At 38.4% G+C, this 23,202-nt stretch overlaps 1 protein-coding gene across 1 annotated transcript in view; it reads right to left on the bottom strand.

Annotated features, from left to right (window-relative positions):
- Positions 1–18,407, bottom strand: part of LOC126267088 (actin-related protein 3) — a 99,795-nt gene extending 81,388 nt beyond the window's left edge. The window contains exon 1 of the mRNA XM_049971956.1: positions 18,042–18,407. Within this exon, the coding sequence (XP_049827913.1) occupies positions 18,042–18,085 (44 nt within the window). The 5' untranslated portion in view covers positions 18,086–18,407. The remainder of the gene's footprint in view (positions 1–18,041) is intronic.
- Positions 18,408–23,202: the final 4,795 nt, after the last annotated feature.

Here is a 23,202-nt window from a genome sequence, read left to right as displayed (position 1 = left end):
ATACCCCACTGTGACTGCTCTGCACTCACTCGTTACAATCATCAATTAATGGGTCTTTCCACCAGTTTATACACAACATATTACAATTTGTAAATGCTGTGAGTCAATTGCCAAACTTTGCACCAATCATCAATTCTCAGTAGGTTTACCCACCTTTTGGTAAAATTTTTTAGCACTGCAACTTCTCTGTATATAACAGGTAACAGCAGTATCCATGAAAAGCGTCATTAAACTTCTGACTTCAACCATTAGATCATTTAAATATGTTGTGAAAAGTGATGGTCCTACAACACTCCCTTTGAGATGTGCCCCCAAGTTATTTTTACATCTTAAGATTTCTTGCCATTGAGAATGACGTGCTGTGTTCTGTTTAACATAAGTTTTTCATCAGTCCAATGACACAGCATGATATTCTGATATTATTTTGTTCATTACGCGACAGTGCAAAGCTATACTGAACCCCTTCTGGAAGTCAAGGGCAAGCATCAATCCAGACACCAGTGTCTACTGGTTTATGGGTGTCGAGGATGAAAAGAGTGAGCAGGGTTTCAAACAACTGGTGTTTTTGGAACCCATGTTGATTCCAACAGAGGAGATTTTCAGTCTCCAGAAATGTCATCCTACATGAGCATAAAACTTGTCCAAAATTCTAAAACAGGCAGATCAGAGATACAGACCTATATTTTTGAGTGTCAGTTCAATTAGACCTTCTTGAAAACAGGAATAAACTGTGCCTTTTTCTAATAAAGCTTTGGTCCTCCAGCAATGTGCATTACACTACCAGTAGAAGATGAGTAAGTTCTTTTGCATATTATTGCACATACTCAATGTAAGATTGTACTGACAGTCCATCACGTCCAGCTTTTTAAAAAAGCTTTTTTTATAAACAATATAAAGAACATAATTATATAATGTAATATAAATGTGGTGCAAGTAAGTTGCAGTGGGGAAGTGATTTACTATATTTGGATCTGTAATATGGTCTAAGTAGCTTGTCTGTTGATAATAGCCTATTTCTACCTATTTCAGGTGAGAAGGTCTCAGTAGGAGCTCGAGCTATTCTCATCTAAAATGGATTGTGTTTATGAACGTCGAATGACATAGTGGCATATGTGTATGATGGACAGAGGTGGTTTGCAGAAGTTGAAAGAATAAGTTTGGAAAACAATGATGTTTTGTGCATTTTTACCACCCTGCTGGCCCAAGAACATCATTCAAGAAATTACTAATTACAAACTTTGGATACCATTGAAAAATGTTTTAAGGAAACTTTCAGTGCTTGAACTTACCACAGCAACTGGGAGGTCTTATTCTATATCACAGAAGCTGTCTGAAGAAATAAGTGTTCTTTCATTCACCAACAGGTTTAGGAACAGTCACATCTCGAAGAATGTCAATGGAAAATATTTATTTTAAGTATGTCAAAATAATATAAATGTTAATTTTAGTGATGTTTCCACTTTTTGTAAATAATTATGTGCCTTACTTCAATAATAATTGATTATATCCTGCCAATATAACACATGAATAGGCAACAGCCATAAGATCAGTTGTAGAGTAACGTTAATTATCTCGTTTTCAAAAATTCATATCTTTGTTCAAAGTCAGATATCAATGTTCAAATGTTTACAGTACGTTGCTATCATATACGTGTACAAACTGTGCAAGAATCATATTTTTATATTCAGTCCCACCTGAGATAACTAATCCCAAACTCAACAAAAAATGAAAGGTTTCAAATTTCAAAAATTCATAAAAAATTAAGGACACATTTGTAGGCCTGAGTGTTCTTGCTCCATATTAAGCTAGTAGTGTATGATATCTAACTATAGGAAAAAACAAACCCTCATAAATCACTCCTTGTTTGTTATTTCTGGGCCTAAAAAGTGGATTTTTGAAAATTTGGATACCAAACTTTGGAGGTAATTTTGACTGGTTATTTTTGAATTTAGGGTATTTTGTGTAATAGACAATGCCGTAGAGGACACTTTTCTAAAAACAATCATGTCAATTGCAATGTTGTAACTTAACCCAGTGCAGAGATATTCAAATTTTCACTAATGTCTCCAGACTCAAAAATCATCACGCACCTACAAATAAAAATGGCAGCCATCCAGTATAGGTGCAAGATACATTATTTTAAAAAAAACTCTTTCGAACTTCTCAAATATAGGGCAATCACACAAAAAAAATTAAAATATTTAAAAATGGTCAAGCAACCATCACTGGACCACTTCATATGGATTGACCCTTATGGTTGTAAATTTGTTAGTAGGAATAGAATGTAGCTCATTGCTACCTGACTGCAGTATTACTTAAGTAACTTAATATTTTACATTTTTAGTTTTATACATACTTTATACAGAAAATACGTTTGATATCTGAAGTTCATTAACTGTAGCTTTACACAAAGACGAGAATATATTTCCGTCTGCACACAGTAAGATGAATAACATATTATTGCTTGAAACTTCCTGGCAGATTAAAACTGTGTGCCCGACCGAGACTCTAACTCCGAAGTTCGAGTCTCGGTCGGGCACACAGTTTTAATCTGCCAGGAAGTTTCATATCAGCGCACACTCCACTGCAGAGTAAAAATCTCATTCTGGAAACATCCCCCAGGCTGTGGCTAAGCCATGTCTCCACAATATCCTTTCTTTCAGGAGTGCTCGTTCTGCAAGGTTTGGAGGAGAACTTCTGTAAAGTTTGGAAGGTAGGAGACGGATACTGGCAGAAATAAAGTTGTGAGTACCGGCCGTGAGTCGTGCTTCGGTACCTCAGATGATAGAGCACTTGCCCGCGAAAGGCAAAGGTCCAGAGTTCGAGTCTCGGTAGGGCACACAGTTTTAATCTGCCAGGAAGTTTCATATCAGTGCACACTCCGCTGCAGAGTGAAAAATCTCATTCTGGATATTATTGCTTGTGTGTTGTATACTTTAAACAATATGCAATGTGTCATTGGGGAGGAAGATCCTTGAAATAAAATTTCTTCAAGCCTTCTCCTCCCAAGCGATGGCACCTTATCACTAGAGCCTTAGTATGTGGTGTCAGTGTTTATTTGTTTCATGACTGTTACAGCCTGTTGTGTTGTTTGTGACTGTGTTATGGCATGCAGTGTCAAGTGGCGTTGGTTTGGGTCCCTTACAAGTTGATACCTTTTGAGTCATGTTCACTAAGTGTGTTGATTCCTTCGTCCTCCCATGTGGTTTACTGCATTGTTTGTGCTTGTCTATGCCTCCTCCCATATGAGTTTTGGTGATTGTATTCTTCATGCAGTATGTACAATATGATATTGGCTACACTATTTATTGTGTTCCCAATCATCAGAATTACACATAATACTGGGAATGTCAGTGTCATTCCAAATAGATCTCCGAATAGATCTGCATAGTGGTGTGAGATGTTCTGGTCTCCCTGTTTCTCCGCAAATGCATATTTCATTGTTAGTAAGTCCCATGCAATTTAAGTGTACCACACACACCCCATGGCCTGTCAGAAAACAGAACATCCCCCCAGCTTGGGTCGAATTGTAATCTTTCACGTACATCAGGAATGAAAGAGTGTACTCAGCAACATTTGTCAGATGCGTCCCACCCTCTCTGACATGTTTGAAACCACCATTGTTTCATTTTTGCTTTGTTTATCATGTTGGTTCCTGGAATTATGGTGACACGATACGATTACTTACGAAGAATGTGTGGACGTCTTGTCTGACGTTCTGGACAATTTGGAGGATTGGGAAGAAGACATTGAATATAAGAAAATATTATCATTTTTACATTTTTTCAACAACAATAAACCAGTTAATGCCAACCGGCTTTTCAAAGTGTGATTCACAATTGATTATTGTTCCAAGAAGATTAAAGAAACCTTTAACCCAAGTCAAAACATCTCAGTTGATGAAGGAATGATACTGTGGTGTGGATGGTTAAATTTTAAGTTTACAATCCGTCGAAAATTACAAAATATGGCATACTCATCCGGAGACTGTGTGATTCAAGTATGGGATACATTCCCTGATTCAAGATATATTTCGGCACTGGAAAGCCTTCAGCAAAAACAGTGATGGAACTACTGACACCTTCTTATGGAAAGTGGCATCACCTATCCATGGATAATTATTATAACAGCGTAGAACTTGCAGAGAAGTTACTTGAAAAGAAAATTCGAGTTTGAGGAATGATACAGCAAAATACAGGATTTCTGGAAAAATTACAGCACGCGAAAGTCACTGTGTCTGAAGCCTGTCACCAATGGAAAGGTGAAGTACTCGCACAGGTATAGAGAGCTTCGAAAACTAAAACAATATGAATGATCTGACACACTCAAAGAAAATGTACATCTGACTGACACGCAAAGAAAAAGTAGAAAAACCAATTACACAATTTTAAAAAACCTGAACGTGTAATAGACTGCAGCAAATACGCGAAAAGGAGTGGATCAGGCAGACCAATATTTGAGTTATTACCCTATATACAGAAAAACTATAAAATGGTGAAAAAAGATTTACAAGTACCTCTTTAATTGCGCAACATTTTATGTGTTCCACACATGGCAATAATTCAGTACAGACGACAACAGTCTCAGATTTCATGACTTTTTATTGAAAGTGTCTGATTCATGGATAAAAGACCATGTACCTGCTTCTGAGCAAAACTTGGGGGTTGCCACTACATCATGCACGTCTCATCAAGATCTGGTTGACAGACTTTTCAGTCACATAAAGCAACACCAGTTAATACTTATTTCCGAAAGAAATAAACAAAAACGGAGGAACTGCAATGCATGTTCCAAAAACAAAAAAAGGAGAACAACAAATTTAATGTGCAAGTCTTGTGGAGTTGCATTGCATCTTTGAGACTGTTTTGCAGCATATCATACAAAAGAGAAATACTAAGTACCAAAGACAATGCAAATAAAGAAATATACAAAACAAACAAATTTTGTATTTACAAGGTGTTTCAAAAATGACCGGTATATTTGAAACGGCAATAAAAACTAAACGAGCACCGATAGAAATACACCGTTTGTTGCAATATGCTTGGGACAACAGTACATTTTCAGGCAGACAAACTTTCGAAATTACAGTAGTTACAATTGTCAACAACAGATAGCGCTGCGGTCTGGGAAACTCTATAGTACGATATTTTCCACATATCCACCATGCGTAGCAATAATATGGCGTAGTCTCTGAATGAAATTACCCGAAACCTTTGACAACGTGTCTGGCGGAATGGCTTCACATGCAGACGAGATGTACTGCTTCAGCTGTTCAATTGTTTCTGGATTCTGGCAGTACACCTGGTCTTTCAAGTGTCCCCACAGAAAGAAGTCACAGGGGTTCATGTCTGGCGAATAGGGAAGCCAATCCATGCCGCCTCCTGTATGTTTCGGATAATCCAAAGCAATCACACGATCATCGAAATATTCATTCAGGAAATTAAAGACGTCGGCCGTGCGATGTGGCCGGGCACCATCTTGCATAAACCACGAGGTGTTCGCAGTGTCGTCTAAGGCAGTTTGTACTGCCACAAATTCACGAAGAATGTCCAGATAGCGTGATGCAGTAATCATTTCGGATCTGAAAAATGGGCCAATGATTCCTTTGGAAGAAATGGCGGCCCAGACCAGTACTTTTTGAGGATGCAGGGACGATGGCACTGCAACATGGGGCTTTTCGGTTCCCCATATGCTCCAGTCCTGTTTATTGACGAAGCCGTCCAGGTAAAAATAAGCTTCGTCAGTAAACCAAGTGCTGCCCACATGCATATCGCCGTCATCAATCCTGTGCACTATATCGTTAGCGAATGTCTCTCGTGCAGCAATGGTAGCGGTGCTGAGGGGTTGCAGCGTTTGAATTTTGTATGGATAGAGGTGTAAACTCTGGCGCATGAGACGATATGTGGACGTTGGAGTCATTTGGACCGCAGCTGCAACACGGCGAATGGAAACCCGAGGCCGCTGTTGGATCACCTGCTGCACTAGCTGCGCGTTGCCCTCTGTGGTTGCCGTACGCGGTCGCCCTACCTTTCCAGCACGTTCATCCGTCACGTTCCCAGTCCATTGAAATTTTTCAAACAGATCCTTTATTGTATCGCTTTTCGGTCCTTTGGTTACATTAAAGCTCCGTTGAAAACTTCGTCTTGTTGCAACAACACTGTGTTCTAGGCAGTGGAATTCCAACACCAGAAAAATCCTCTGTTCTAAGGAATAAACCATGTTGTCCACAGCACACTTGCACGTTGTGAACAGCACACGCTTACAGCAGAAAGACGACGTACAGAATGGCATACCCACAGACTGCGTTGTCTTCTATATCTTTCAAATCACTTGCAGCGCCATCTGTTGTTGAAAATTGTAACTACCGTAATTTCGAAAGTTTGTCCGCCTGAAAATGTACTGTTGTCCCAAGCATATTGCAACAAACGGTGTATTTCTATCGCTGCTCGTTTAGTTTTTATTGCCATTTCAAATATACCGGTTATTTTTGAAACACCCTGTATTTATGTATGTATGTAAATCTTCGAAATTTTATGAAAGGAGGGGAACAGGATGTGAACTTATAAGAACTGACAATGAGATTAGTAAAATTTAACAATTTACAATCTTCCGATAATGTCAAGAATGGCTGGCAACAAGCCAAGTAATCTGAATTAGCACTGCCAGCGCCAAGCCAATACATTTGTACTAGATGTGCGGATGGCAAAGTTTTAATACCTAATTTATACAGAGTTGTGTTGGCAGTTTGATATGATAGTTGAAAGTCTGCTTTTTGTCAAGATGCAGTCCAAGATAATATGTGGCTTGCTTCCTCTGTATGCTAGTATTGTCGTAATTTTAGAACTGGGTTCCTTTGTAATGTCTGTCTGAGCAATAAATACGGAGTTTTGTTGGGTGCTATTTTTAATTTATTTTCTTTGCACCAACTGTTCATTTTCTGAAGCAGTTGCCTTTTGTCTCTAGTGGTGCTATCGAGTTGGCCGACACCATTACGAGCAGATTATCTGCATATGCCAGCACGCCTCTTACACTATAGTGACCGTCCAGGGTGTTCAGCAAGAGGCCAATTGCGATATCCGAAAATATTGGTCCGCAGATCGAGCCCTGCGAACATCCCTTTGTTATTCTCTTGACAACCTTGTGTGTACCAGCCGTCCATTCTGCCTCTGCAATAGTTGAGGAGGCTATTGTAGAGTGAAGCTGATAGCCTCATTTCCCTTAACCTGGTGAACATGGACGGCCACCACAGATTGTCAAAAGCCCCAGCGATCAGTATGGCGGCCATGTATTTGTTGCTGACGCTATTTGTTACTGTCAGTGCTCGGTTGGTGGCGTCTCCTATTGATCTACCTTCCCTGAAGCCAAATTGATGAGGCGTTCGGCTAAGGCAGCATCTGTGCGATTGTAAGCAGTCACACAGGAACCTTTCTTGTACCTTGGTGAGAGTGTTTATGAGGCAGATCGGTCGGTACATTTTGGGGTCTGCTGGCTCTTTGTCTTGTGATTTCCTGATTGTTACTACATTAGCAATCTTCCAGAGGTTTGAAATTCTGCCTGTTAGTAATGCCTCGTTGAACGCATTGGTAAGATAAGGTGTGATTTGTGTTAATGTTTGTTTTAATGTTTCTGAAAGTATTTTGTCTGGACCAAGTGCTTTTTGGTTTTTAAGCCTGCCGATTGCCGTCACGACTCCTTCTTGTGAGAATGGTATGGTGACATTGTCACTTATGTATGGTTGCCTCATCCTCTCCCTCAGGTCAGTGTGGTGTCACTTGTATTGTGTGGGGTCGTCATCCGGGAGGAGCCTGTTCGTGAGATTTTCTGCTGTGCTTCTCCATCCTCTGGTAATTGTGCCATCAGCTTGTTATAATTCTGTTTCTATCTTGAATAGTTATCCCCAGATGTCATTCTGCAGCTGGGTTTAGACGAAATTGGCCCAATAGTCTTGCCTTGTCATCTTTAGTTGTTTGGTATTTCTGTTACAGGTCGAGTCTTTATCTGTCTTTCAGGATCTGTCTTTGCTTGTTGGTACTTCCTTTTATCCCGTGAACCGTTCCTTAATCTTGCCATTTCTATCAACCATGGTTGTTTATGTACCCACCCAGTTTGTGCCCATGGTGTAGCTGCTTCCTGTGCTCTTTGTAGGACCTGTAGATGTGTTATCCATGTCCCGTGATTTTTAATAACTTTCCTCAGTAATTTTGAGTAGTTTTTGTAGTGTAAAACAACTGCAGCAGGATCTTTACTTGTCCTTGCCAACGGATACAATTCCCTTTTACTTTCAAAAGATTCTTTAATCCCTCTAGTGATTCATGGTTTTCTACACGGCTGTTTAATGTCCTTTCTGATTAGCTTAATGTGAAAGCTATTTTCAAATAGTGATATGGATTATCATAGAACGGATTAAATTTTATGCCAGGATTTGGTTTATTATGAATTTCATCCCTGATCATCTCTTGTCAACTATTCTTAAAAAAATCTTTGTTCTGGAATCATTAATTATTCTAGCTGATTTACACTGAGGAGTGTGAATACTGTAATACATTATCTCATTTGCCATTTACATGTGCATCATGAGCAGGAAGAGCATTTGTTATTGCGTGTACATTATTTTATTGTCTTGAGTTTCATAAAAGAAAACATTATCAGTCAGATTCCTACCATCTTTATCCACATGTGTTGGAAAGTTAATCACCAAGATCAAAAGGTAGAATCCAAATAAGGATTATTTTCCAATCAGAATGTGTTAGAAAATTTGCAGTGAAGTCACCACACATTACCAACTGCTTGCTGCTGTCTTACATCATAGTAAGGAATCCAAAAATCCTCACAAATAGTTCAAAAATTCCCTGTAAGTGAACTACTTTTCAGTATTAATTCAGAAGCAGAGTCTCTACATTTTGTACCGGGGTTGCGTAGACAAGAGCTTTCAAATGCCCCCATAAATGCAAGTCAAGAGGGTTGAGGTCAGGAGAGTGGGGAGGCCATGGAATTGGTCCGCTTCTTTGAATCCATCGGTCACCGAATCTGTTGTTGAGAAGCATACGAACACTTCGACTGAAATGTGCAGGAGCTCCATCGTGCATGAACCACATGTCATATTTGTAAAGGCACATGTTCTAGCAGCACAGGTAGAGTATCCCGTATGAAATCATGATAACATGCTCCATTGAGCGTAGGTGGAAGAACATGGGGCCCAATCGAGACATCACCAACAATGCCTGCCCAAACGTTCACAGAAAATCTGTGTTGGTAACGTGATTGCACAATTGCATGCGGATTCTCGTCAGCCCACACATGTTGATTGTGACACTTAACAATTTGATCACATTGTAATGAAGCCTCATGCGTAAAGAGAACATTTGCACTGAAATGAGGATAGACACACTGTTGGATGAACCATTTGCGGCAGTGTACCTGTGGAGGCCAATCAGCTGCTGACAGTGCCTGCACACGCTGTACATGGTGATTAGGGTTATCGTCAACTGCACGAAGAATTGCTTCGTCCATTGCAGATGTCCTTGTCATTCTAGGTCTTCCCCATTCGCGAGTCATAGGCCGGAATGTTCCGTGCTCCCTAAGACACCGATGAATTGCTTCGAACGTCTTCCTGTCGGGACACCTTCGTTCTAGAAATCTGTCTCGATACAAACGTACCGTGCCATGGCTATTGCCCCATGCTAATACATACGTCAAATGGGCATCTGCCAACTCCGGATTTGTAAACATTGCACTGACTGCAAAACCACGCTCGTGATGAACACTAACCTGTTGATGCTAGATACTGATGTGCTTAATGCTAGTACTGTAGAGCAATGAGTCGCATGTCAACACAAGCGTATTGTGGACAGCTGTGATACACTACACCATTCTCCTGGGCTGCATCAGCGACTCCATGCGACATAGGGTGGATGCATGTATCCTTGCTAAAGGAGGTCATTTTGAACATTTCCTGTAACAAAGTGTTTGAAGTCACGCTGGTACATTGTGTTGCTGTGTGTTTCCATTCCATGATTAATGTGATTTGAAGAGAAGTAATAAAATGAGCTCTAACATGCAAAGTAAGCATTTCCGGACACATGTTCACATAACATACTTTCTTTCTTTGTGTGTGAGGAACGTTTCCTGAAAGTTTGGCCGTCCCTTTTTGTAACACCCTGTATATGAGATTTCTATATTTCATTCAGCAGCAGCCTGCTTAGCTCTGTAAACACAGTTAATAGCAGTCCTAATAACCCAGCACTGGTCATGGCACTGTAGGGCTTTGTTAAAACTCACACTTGGGTGGGAAGATGTTCCACCTGCTACGATCACCTGACCGCCTTTTTCAAAACCCTTACACAAATTCCCCATGTCCCTATCACCTGGATAATATTAGTATTTGGTTTCACAATACTTGTTACCTGGCACCCTGTTCCTCCTCTGTCTTATATTAGTGCACCCCCTCATGGCTAATACCAAGCAACAAGACTCGTTCTTCCTAACCTCTTTTCTTATTGATATAAACTTAATTTCTTTACTAGAAATCTGCTGCATCTTACTGTAGCTGGATGAGACTCTTCCTGTCCTACTTCAGGTACAAAGTTAAACTTGATAGATACTCTAAGCTCAAATGTAGTTGAGGCTGAAGATATGTTTCCCCTCTTCCCATTACTTGTTACCTTTACTCAGATCCCACAGTCATTTCCCCCTTTCAACCTATATAGTTCAAATTTCGTGTGATCTAATTCAGCCTGGAGGACACGTGTCTTTGCTTCCTGTCCAGCTTTTCTCTTTTCTTTTTTGCAGAACCTACAGTTCAATTCTCCAAAACAATGCCTCAGCAGAATTCCAGCTCACAATCTAAATGTACCACACCATATCCGACTACGTTATGGCAACATCCACACTTGTCACGCATAACAACACAGACTGAGCACTTTAAAGTAGAACTAAAGCAATTAAGACACTTTACACTGGTGTAATTTATCCACAATAAAATGCAACTTTTAATTACTATCAATCATGAGAATCACTCGACGTTAGGCCACTTTTACAATCAGCAAAAATATGGCCTGCTGTGTGACATCTGGACGGATTCCATTAGGAAGTGTGTGCTCCATGATCAAACAACAAGTATTCTGAACAAGAGAAACTCCAACATTGGTCATATAAATTTTAAACCATTTTTTAAATTATTACTGCAAATCGATTTCAATTAGAATGTGATCATCTTCAGTGCAACACTCAGTCCTGTGAACTCATACAATCATGAACAAAATACAACTTCAGACAAAAGTGTTTATTGTGAAAAACATGCCAATTAGCAAGTCAGTTTGAATCTTAACTGCTAGTTTGCATGCTCTTCACAATAAATACCTGTGTGTAAAGTTGTATTTTGTGCGTGATTGTATGAGTCTACAGGACTTAGTCTGGCATTGAATATGATCACACTGTGATTGAAATCAATATGTGCTAACAACCGCAACAACAACAACAACAACAACAACAACAATAATAATAATAATAACAATAACTAGCAAAATACACAAAGCAATCACTCATATAAATACATCGGCTACGCCACTGCAATTTCACGATCACTTCTACAACCCTTTAGATCACATAACATCAACAGATGCGAAGAAAGTAAATTGGAAAAAGAAGACACTACATGGCACGCACCCGCATCATCTAACACAGCCAAACATCGAAAAAGACGCATCCAACACATGGCTAAGAAAAGGCAATATATACAGTGAGATGGAAGGATTCGTGATTGCAATACATGATCAAACAATAAACACCAGATATTACAGCAAGCATAATATTAAAGATCCCAATACCACAACAGATAAATGCAGACTTTGCAAACAACAAACAGAAACAGTAGATCACATTACAAGCGGATGTACAATACTAGCAAATACAGAATACCCCAGGAGACATGACAATGTAGCAAAAATAATACCGCAACAACTTGCCTTACAACATAAACTTATACAACAACACGTTCCCATATACAAGTATGCACCACAAAATGTACTGGAGAATGATGAATACAAATTATACTGGAACAGAACCATTATAACAGATAAAACAACACCACATAACAAACCTGACATCATACTCACCAATAAAAAGAAGAAATTAACACAACTAATCGAAATATCCATACCCAACACAACAAATGTACAAAAGAAAGGATAAAGTTGACATTATACCAATTATACTATCAACTACAGGAGTCATACCACACAATATCCACCAGTACATCAATGCAATACAGCTACATCCAAACTTATATATACAACTACAGAAATCCATAATTATTGATACATGTTCAATAACCCGAAAGTTCCAAAATGCAATCTAATATATACTGTACAGTTGAAAGAAAGTCACGCTTGATCAAGGTCCGCGTCACTTTCTACTTTTGACCGACATAACGTCTGAGATAAGAAAGAAAAAAGAATAATAATAATAGAAGTGGTATTACATTTATGTGACCAATGCTGGAATTTCCCTTGTTTGCAAAATTTGATAAATAAATGCAAAACCTCAAATCAGAAAATCTTCATGCAGTGACAAAGAAGTGGCAGGGTCACTGGGAAGTAGTCACTGTCACAAATAACATCATGTAGCGACCACTGTAGTGCAGCCGCAAGAATGGGGAAAAAGAATGTAAGGTTGCTAGCCAAAAATCAGTGGTGTGCACTGAAACCACCAAGTAAGAGGAAATGGGGGAGTGATGAGTTATTGGATTAATGCATTTATCTGAAGGTATGTAAGTGCCCTGCCAGTGGGTAAATAATCATTCACACTAACGCTACTATAGCCTCCAATGCAGTATCTGTTAGGAGGCAGGAGGAGGGAATCCACTCACACATGGCAACTCCGTGAAACAATGTAAAGACTTATCTAGATGTTCTAACATCAGGGTCAGTAAGATTCTTGCAAAATGCATGGTAACCTCACAGAGATGGACAATGTTCATCAATAAAATGCGTTTCTTTTGAGTGCTGCACAGATTGCAGATCAGGATGAAATTAGTTGCTGCTGAAGTCCAGGCAGGTGGCAGTAATATCCATTGCAGTTCCATTGAATTATCATGTTATAGAAGTTCTGGATATGCGAGACTGGGCCAGGAGGGCAGGTCATGCCCCAAAAATCACTCTGTCGCTGATGGGGGTGTAACAACATCAATAAACATGGTTAGTGAGTCCAACACCATGGGGGATCTGGAATCTCCAGGGTCCTCAAAGTAACCCTTCTCTTAAGATTTCTTCTTTCTCTCTCTTTCGCTGCATTTAGTGGTTACAGCTCGCTGGTCTGTAGAACTTGGACAGATGAGGGAACCATGTCACCGGTAGATGTCTCAATGTTTTCATTTGGTTTGCTGCTTTACGGTTTCTGAATTTCTGTTGGAGTACTTCACATTTTGACTGCAGTACAGGCAAACTACTATCAAACGGGAGGATTTTACAATAGTTGTGTGGGAGCAAACCCATGTCTCCTATTACTAAATAAGCAGGCTGACCACAGAACAGACTAAAAAGATTATATATTTACATCAAAGCTGTTAAAGGGCTGTAATGTCTCCTTAAAACCTCCTTTACACTAAAGTGATTGCAAGTAAACACGAGCATTTGCTGAGAACTCGAGTTTTCGCTGTCATTCACTTGTGCCTCTGAACAAACATTTAATTTAAATTGGAGGGAACCAGAGAGAGCATGCATAGTGTGCCAACTCTAGGAGTGCTGTGATATTTTTTGGCACTAACAATCGTCAAGCAGATTTCACTCAAAAAACACTTGTTATATGTATTATGTAAGATTGTGGTATTCAGACTGCATTAGTCTTCATGGCAAGTGTGTTGATTCAGATAAAGCAAGCAAAATGGCATAGGAAAACAATAGTGTAGTCCTGTCTGAAGTGTTACGTACTTGGAGGTAGTGCAGCATTTAACACTGAAATCCAGCCTTCCATAATATTATTCCAAACCTTTGCACACATCTAGGTTGACACTTTTCACTGATTTCTTATTACAACTGAGGGAGAAACCTAGAAGCAGAACACTAATAATTGACGAGCAACATAACATGAAGAAATGTTAGCACCTACACACTGTTCATGGGCAACTGGTGACATTTACGTTGTAACTGTATCATTTGAACAGCTGCTGTATCTCAGTTCCCAAATGTTTGCAGTGATATTCATAAGTGATTCTACAATTTTATTAAAAAATATATCGGTAATACAATCCCAATAAAATATGATTACTGAAATGTGAAGGTTCTTACAACTTGTCACATAACCTACTTAATACAATCCACCAAGTTTGTTAAAGGGCAGATAGCCTAATTACGGGAAATTGATTTTTGTTTATTCTGTTGTTATGCTTACATCAAAAAACCTCTGAAATGGCAGTGATACATTGGCAATGTAATTATAGGTGCAATGAACATAAGCTATGAGAATGAAAAGATATTTCGCATGTTTTTAATTTTAATGATCATAACAGATACATATTGGTGCTTGTTTCCTTTAAGAAAATGTATTGTGTTGTTCTTTTTAATAAAAATTAATATAAGGCTCATATTTATTACTACCTGATGGAAGCATGTCATTTCCACAGTTGGCCCTTTACTTACAGTGTTAGTGGCTCTTCCACTGCGTACTGCTGTTGGTAATTTGTTTATATTGGTCATAGTCAGTCGGGTGACAGTACACAGTAACCAATGAGAATCACTGAATCTAAGGACTTGTTTTGGCAGAAGATATCAAATGATTACTTGAATTGTTTTTGAGGAGGAGGAGGAGGAGGAGATTAGTTTTTAACATGAGGTCATTAGAGATTGAGCATAGGCTCAGATTAGGGAAGGATGGAGAAGGAAAGCGGTAGTTCCCTTTTGAAGGGACCATCTCACCATTTGCTTTAAGTGATTTAGGGAAATCAAGGAAAATCTATATCAGGATGGCCGGACATGAGATTGAACCGTCATCTTCCTGAATGCGAGTCCAGTGTGCTAACCACCACTCTACTACCCACTTGGTAAATTGGTTTTAACATTGACAGTGTGAGATTGACAATACTGGATAGCATAAGGCTGACAGTACTGACCTGGCCATTATGGATTATAAAATTGTTTACTGTCTTTATATGTACCTCTTGTATTGTTTGTTGCTCAGAATATGATAGGATTTGGCTCGGTGAATGATGGGAAATGAACAAGATAAATGATAACTTTGTGATTAGATGAGGTGACAGAACCAACAAGAAAATAGTGTTTGATAAATGTTGTCATGATGTGGGCTGTAAGAAATTATGTAGTAGCATAATGGACTACATTGTGCAGAATAACAATAACTGGGCTATGCAACAGATCGATCTATCTCCACAACCAGTTTTCATACACTCTCATTTGTTGGCATTGCCAACTCACAACCAAACTGTAACATTTGAACAAGCTTGATACAGGCTCTGCTACAGATCAATCCATTACCACAGTCAGTTTTCCTCCACTCATGTTCATTGCCTTTTCCAACTCACAACCAAGCTTTAATATTGGAATATGACAAGAGGAGAGCTTTGGTATGAAAACTTCTGTAACAGAAGTGATAAAAAGAGTCAATGATCTATACTTCCTTATATCTACTACTTAAACATCTCTCTCTCTCTCTCTCTCTCTCTCTCTCCCCTCAATCATTTTGGATTGCAGGCTGCAAGTTTACTTATTATCAAATTTTCAGCCTCTGGCTCCCAACTTTATTCTTATCATCTCTGTATTATAAACTCATTCCTAATTTGTTTTACCTTTATGTTTGTGCTGGATTGATCTTTATGTTTGTGCTGGATTGATCTGGATACTCCTATGTATATTTCAGTCTCACAATTTAATTCCTGCACATCTTTTCAGTGTGGAAATAACAGCAGAAGCTTTATTAAAGCATTCCACCTTTTCGAGAAATCTTCAGAATTTGTTTGTTTTTCTTACTGAAAATATATCACCAGCGTTGCTGCCCTATAGTCATGGTGTGGGAGAATTTATATATCCAACACATCTGTTTTACAAACTGTCAATGAGTGAGAGCCTATTGGTCTGACAAAGCAGCAAAACTAATATCAACTACAGTTTATTCCTGTTGTACTGGTATGTCAACAATTTTTGGTTACATATTTGCCCAAAACTTTGCATTGTTGAATATCCGCTCGGACATTAACATTAGCTACGAGTCAATTTGTTACCTGAACCAAATTTTCTGCTTTCACACACACTGGCCTCGCCAACTAGTAACCAAATTGTCACCTTCCAACCTAACCTATACCTAAGACTGCCCTACCTATCAGCCTGCCATCACAACTAAGATCTTAGGGTGGGATCAAACACATAACTATAGCTCAGTTATGTAACTTAGGCAACAAGTTTATGTGCAGTATAGTATTGATTTATAATTTTTGAAATTAGTTGTGTGTTTCATTCAAATGAATAAACTCGAATGCCCTACCATAATAAAATTCTCATATTTGTGTTAAGATCAATGAAGTATTAATGTAGGCAGAAGTTTATAAGAAGTCTTCACCTTCATTTTGGGCAAATTAAGAGACGGACAGCTGAACTGTTTACTTGGAAAGTTATCCACATGAAAGATGGGCCACTACTACATTTAATAATGAAAATATCAAGAAAATGCACAATACTGCATAAAGTAAAACAGTTAAAGGCGTTTGAAACAGCTGATACTACGGCCATGTAAGAAGAAAGAATACAGCACTTTTCACATCAAGTATTGAGTATGGGAAGGATTTGTGCAAGAAAGATACTGCACATCTAGAATTCTAACAGCAGGTATGAAAATAAATTTCTAAACAATAATTTGATAGTTTTAAAAAGGTACAAAGTGATGGCATTCAAGGAGTTACTACTGCAGATGACAAAACAGTCTTCTATTCAGAGCTGAAACGAAACAGCAGGTACAGTGTGATTGAGCAATGCCCCTCCCTGAAAATTTATTATGATGTAGTCTGACTAATCTGTAGCACTGTCGAGCTTAAGGCAATCTGGTGTATCTGAATGGAAAATATTCGTCGAATGATGACTGAATCTAAATAGAAACAAAAATCATCTTTCATTTGTTCCTTTAACAATCAGGAAACCTAAGGACTTTAAACACTAGTTGTCGGAAAATCCATCCACTTCACGAAGGTGGCCATCCTTTGACAGTCCCTAGTATTTTGAATGCTGTGCATCAGAGGAACCTAATCAGGCGTAAAACAGCGAGCAAAATACACTGACATCAACGACACTAAGTAGAAAATATATGTAAATTTACCTAAACTTTGCATTCTTGACTGCTGGACTGAAAGCTTTTCACTGTACTCTTCTAAACAATGTCCAGGAGGTATCTGATCGCCCTTTGGATGGGCTTGTTATTGAATGCTATGTGTCATCTTCTAGACGTGAATTTTACATACACCATGCATAAAGTCATTTTCATTGCATTTTCGTTAGTACTGATTAGGAATCTCGGAACCTTAATGTTGCACTTTTTGATACTATCCCGCGAACATTTGCGAATAGCTTCATTCACTTCAATAAGCATTCACGTAAATGTACATACGCAACTGTTTTGTCAACAACAGAAGCATCACCACCGTTATGTGCTATGTCAACAATGCAAACTATGGACTACCAACAGTACACAATTATTCGTCCGGTGTGCTCACTGCCCAAACAGTGCCCAATCAAACGCTTAACAGCAGACTAGGAGCCACGGCGAAAGCAGTAACATTCAGCAATTTCTCCTCAGGTGATTTCCTGTAGCTATCACCTACAACAGAAGCACAAGTGCTGGCTGCATGTACATCAACTATTTTCGATTAAGGCATTCTTTTCACTGGACTCAAACGATTATTGTCAGATACCACATCAGTGATTACTCAGACCGGATCCAAATAAACAAAAGGACCTGGGGTATTGTCCAAGAATCTGTCAACCAAATGTAAACAAAATTACCACAAACAGTCAATATTTTATCAACATGCTGGTTGTTATACATACCCAGTTCCAACATCGATGACACATGCAGGCAATCTTCCAGCCATTATGTCACGTAAAATTTAGGTAAATTATGAATTAAGCACAAAAACCACACCTTCTTCCGGCACTGATATCATACTGCAAAGATAATCATTTGCAGCTCCAGTAATCTGCCTTCCTGCACAGTAGGTATATCTTTCCTTCTAATACGATTTCACAACTATCTGCATTTAGCCAACACCACCTACATGATTGCAGGTGTTGTTGATTTATCTGGGTTTCAGCTGAGACAAATTTCTTACACGTGCATCTCCCCCACCCCTTCCACTATAAAATATTCTCACATGCCGTTCGCTTTGGCTCACACCTCAGTTATAAACTTTACTCAATGATCCTGCAATCTTTATTGACAATAGTAGTTTGTGTGTGTTGTTTTTGGGGAAGGAGACCAGACAGCGAGGTCATCGGTCTCATCGGATTAGGGAAGCATGGGGAAGGAAGTTGGCCGTGCCCTTTCAGAGGAACCATCCCGGCATTGGCCTGGAGTGATTGAGGGAAATCACGAAAAACCTACTCCAGGATGGCCGGACGCGGGATTGAACCGTCGTCCTCCCGAACGCGAGTCCAGTGTCGACAATTGTAGTTTGACGAACCTATAATCCATTGAAGTGACCTCACATCATGAATATTATTGACAAATATTGTCAGTCAAAAAATGGGGTTTTACAAAGTTAAGACATCGAACACCCAAAAGAAAGCGAGTACTGCAAATTCCATTGGTTATGGCTTGCAAACAACAGTAATCAGTGAAAAAGAGGAAATAGAACCGAGAATAGTACGAAAAAAACGAGCGACCTGTCAATTTACAGATAAATCAGAACAACGGATACAACAGATTTCACAAATAATTTTCCGACGAGTCCTGCATCATACAGCTAATTAGTCAGTAATATGATTCATAAGTAATTTTGCACGATAGATGGTAATGACGTTGAACGAGTCATTATAATTTGTACATACAGTTACATTCTGAACAATTCTAATTACTCATGTGAGTTAGTAATTCCCAACCATATACTTTTACATTTTACATTTATAGAAATTCTTCTACAGACTAAAAAAGTTTCAAGGAGAAACTTTCTCATTTTATCATCAAATTTTACTTTTACATCTGTCAGACATTTTATATCACTGGGTAAATGACGAAAAATTTTTGTTCCGGCATTGTGCATCCCTTTTTGTGCTAAAGACAATTGTAATGTGGAGTAATGAATGTCATTTTTCCTTCTGGTAGTTACTTTTCAACTGTAGTGGTTTATTTACAACAAACTTCATGAGGGAATAAATATACCACGAAGCAGTACTCAGAATGCCGAACTTCTTAAATAGAAGTCTATAAGATGATTGTGGGTGAGCATCACATATTATTCTCACAACACGTCTTTAGAGTAATGAAGACTTCATTTCTGAAGGATGAATTATCCAAGAACATTATTCCATATGACATTATTGAATGGAAATAGGCAAAAAACGTCAACTTATTAATTTGTCTCTCCCCAAGTTTTGCAATGATTCTAAAGGCAAAAGTGGCTGAAGTGAGTTTTTTATGAGTTCCAAAATGTGATTTTTCCAATTTAAATTCTCATCAATATGGACTCCAAAAAAGTTTGAAGTTTCCGCCTTATTTATTATTTCCTCACTGTGTGTTCAACTTGTCATTGGTGTAGCACCTCTATATGTGCAGTACTGAGTATGTTGAGCCTTTTTAAAATTGAGGGCGAAAGCAAGATATTAATGCTAATACAAGACAAAATAAAGAAACAAAATATGTTAATGAGAGAGGCAATCGGTGTTGACAAGAGATTAGGAGTAACTTTGACATTTATGCTGACAGGCAGATCTTTCGAATGCTGGAAGTATTGTTCTGTAATGTCAGAATACACAATCAGTAAAATTCTATAGAAACCTGTGCAGCAGTTATATCTGTTTGGCAAGGTTTTGTTCAGGCACTTAACGTAAATCCTTTATTTATTTTATTTTTTGTATGGAAATAGTTTGGGGAACTGACTTACTTTTCTCTCACCTCTTGGCTCTGAGCACTATGGGACTTAACTACTCCGGTCATCAGTCCCCTAGAACTTAGAACTACTTAAACCTAACTAACCTAAAGACATCACACACATCCATGCCCAAGGCAGGATTCGAACCTGCGACTGTAGCAGTCACGCGGTTCCGGACTGCACGCCTAGAACCGCTAGACCACCGCGGCTGGCTCTCACCTCTTACTAGTCACTGTAGATATATGACCTTTTTTTTCAAGCGGAAGTAGTTTTTGCAGACTGATATGTAATTCACCAATCTATATTATATTTTCAAATTAATAACGTTAGCAGTGTCATAGAGAATCCATAACTGACCATCCTCAAATTCTACATACCATGAGGACCCTCGCACTATTATTTCAAAAGCTGCTTGAAAAATTAAACTTGATGTAGGATATGCATGAAGGTGAACTGGAAACATAAACAATGTACCAGGTGGGTGGATCATGAATCTCTGTCAACATGTGAAAGGAGAATACTGTTGAACCATAAATACTACACCTCACACCTTCAGTAAGTATTGATAATACTGACACTATTTTGAGGACTATCAATACTGCTTATCAATATTCCTAATACTACTGACAACACGTCAATACGCGCCCTTTGACAATAAATTCATTGACAGTTTGACAGTATTATTGAATGAGTGTGGGTTCCTTTTTTATGCAGCATTCAACATGATGGAAAGTGAAATTATTTGTATGGGAGTTGCACACATTATAGTTGAATAGCTTATAGTGAATTCAGTGAAGAAAAAACGGACCTCAGATGTCAGATATGGAAATGGGCATCTTGAAGGAATTGTTTGGGAGCATCAAATATGCTAATAACGGGGCATCTAAAGAGGAAGAGATTTTTAGAATGAGTACAATCAATTTTGAAATATTTGGGAGACATATTTATTGGTCTGTACAAACGTCTAAGGTAAGACTGTGAGATGCAGATCCCAACAAACATACACTACCCCCCCCCCCCCCTCCAACAAATAGGAATCCTGGATTTAAAAATTCTGAGAAATAGAGTGGACTATATATGAAGTGATGAAGAAACAGTCAGTCTTGCTTGCAGTAATATATTTATTATTTATTTACCAGTGACGAATTTCACCTGATTCGGGCATTTTCACAATGGCTGACTATAAGGTGGTGTTAGGCACATAGGATACCAAGCATACAGAACATCATAGCAAATAACTGCCAAGCATCCTTGTTAAGTTACACTATGCAGTCAAATGAATGCAAAACAGTGATTACCCCGGACATGAGCAACTACACATTTGACAAGTTTGCGTGGCGGCAGATCTATGTAGGCCTAATTCTGTGGTTCATTCGCTGGATTATGTCCCATGCCTCAAGAATGATACTGTGCAATGTTGTTAGACTCTTGACGAAGATAATTATTTATGGGACTTTATGTATACAAGGTATTCAATATTTAGCCAATGTGAAGATCCCTTAGCGACGTGAAGAGCGTTAGTTGCAAATAAATAATAAATATATCCCTGCAAACAAGACTGACTGTTTCTTCATCATTGATGTACCATCCCTTCCATGTGTTGGGAAACGTTTTATAAATAGAACGATCATGTTCTGCAGTTACATTGTCAGTTAAAATATACATATTTTTTTAGATTAACCATACCTTATGAAACATCTCTTCTTTTCATTATTCTTAGAGGAAAATCGAGTGTAGGGCAAGAGAGAATTTTAAAATAGAGTGATAGAATGCTGTTCCTTCCCAACCCAAAATCGCCAGACAGATAATCCCGAATTTATACTCAACGTAGCTGTAATTCTGCATATATATAAGACTTTTCGCGTGCTTCACTGAAAATAGAGGTCAACTGGCAATTATAATGAGACTGTAAAACCACCTGTGATTCACTATCCGTTTTTCAAGACTCCTCAATTAATTGATAACCTTTACGAACCACTTAGAAGGGTCGATATTGAGAAGGCTACGCTTACAGTCAAAATGTGCTTAATTCATTAGACAAAAAAAAATGCAGGCAACTGGTATATTTTGTGATCTGTCAAAGGTATTTGACTGTATAAATCGCAATATCCTTTTAAGTAAATTAGTATATTGTTGCATAACAGGAAATACTACAAAATGGTTCAAATCTTAAATCTCTAACAGGAAACATAGGGTGTTATTAGGAAAGAGACATGTCTTAAGCTATCAGGCATCATCCAACTGGGAACTAATTACATGTGGGGTCCCACAAGGTTCCATTTTAGGGCCCCTGCTTTTTCTTGTGTATATTAATGACCTTTCATCAGTAACATTACCAGATGCAAAGTTCGTTTTGTTTGCCGATGATACAAACATTGCAATAAATAGCAAATGAAGTGTAGTCTTAGTAAGATCGGCAAATAAAATAATTGTGGACATTAATCTCTGCTTCCTAGCCAATTATTTGTCACTAAACTTTGAAAAAACAGACTACATGCAGTTCAGAAATTGTAAGGGGTGCCCCACGAGTATATGCCTAACATACATTACAAGCAGATAGAAGAAGCAGACAGTGTTACATTCTTGGGATTACGGCTTGATAATAAATTCAAGCACACCACAGACACGCTGAAGCCTCTTAACAAATCTCTATTTGCAATGCGAATTCTGTCAGGCATAGGGGATATAAAAATGAAAAAGTTGGCATGCTATGCTTACTTTCCTTCCATAATGTCATATGGGATTATCTTTTCATGCAATTCATCAAGCCAAGCTTAAGTTCTCCAGACACAAAAACGTGCAGTAAGAGTTATATGTGGTGTGAATTCAAGAATATCCTGCAGAAGTCTGTTTAGGGGACTAGGGATACTAACTACTGCTCCCCAATATTTTTATTCCTTAATGAAATTTGTCATTAAAAATACAACGCTTTTTCTAACCAACAACTTAATTCATGGAAACAGTACTAGAAATAAGAATAATCTTCACAAGGATTTAAAGTCACTTACTCTTGTACAAACAGTAGTGTATTATTCAGGAACACACATTTTCAATAACTTACTAGCGGCCATAAAAAGCTTAACAACCAACAACTCCTACACCATTGATGAATTTCTCAGTAG

This window comes from Schistocerca gregaria, chromosome 4, assembly GCF_023897955.1.
Source record: "Schistocerca gregaria isolate iqSchGreg1 chromosome 4, iqSchGreg1.2, whole genome shotgun sequence".
Taxonomy (NCBI): domain Eukaryota; kingdom Metazoa; phylum Arthropoda; class Insecta; order Orthoptera; family Acrididae; genus Schistocerca; species Schistocerca gregaria.
The sequence above is the reverse complement of the archived record's forward strand: the minus strand, read 5'-3'. Positions and strand labels throughout refer to the sequence as shown.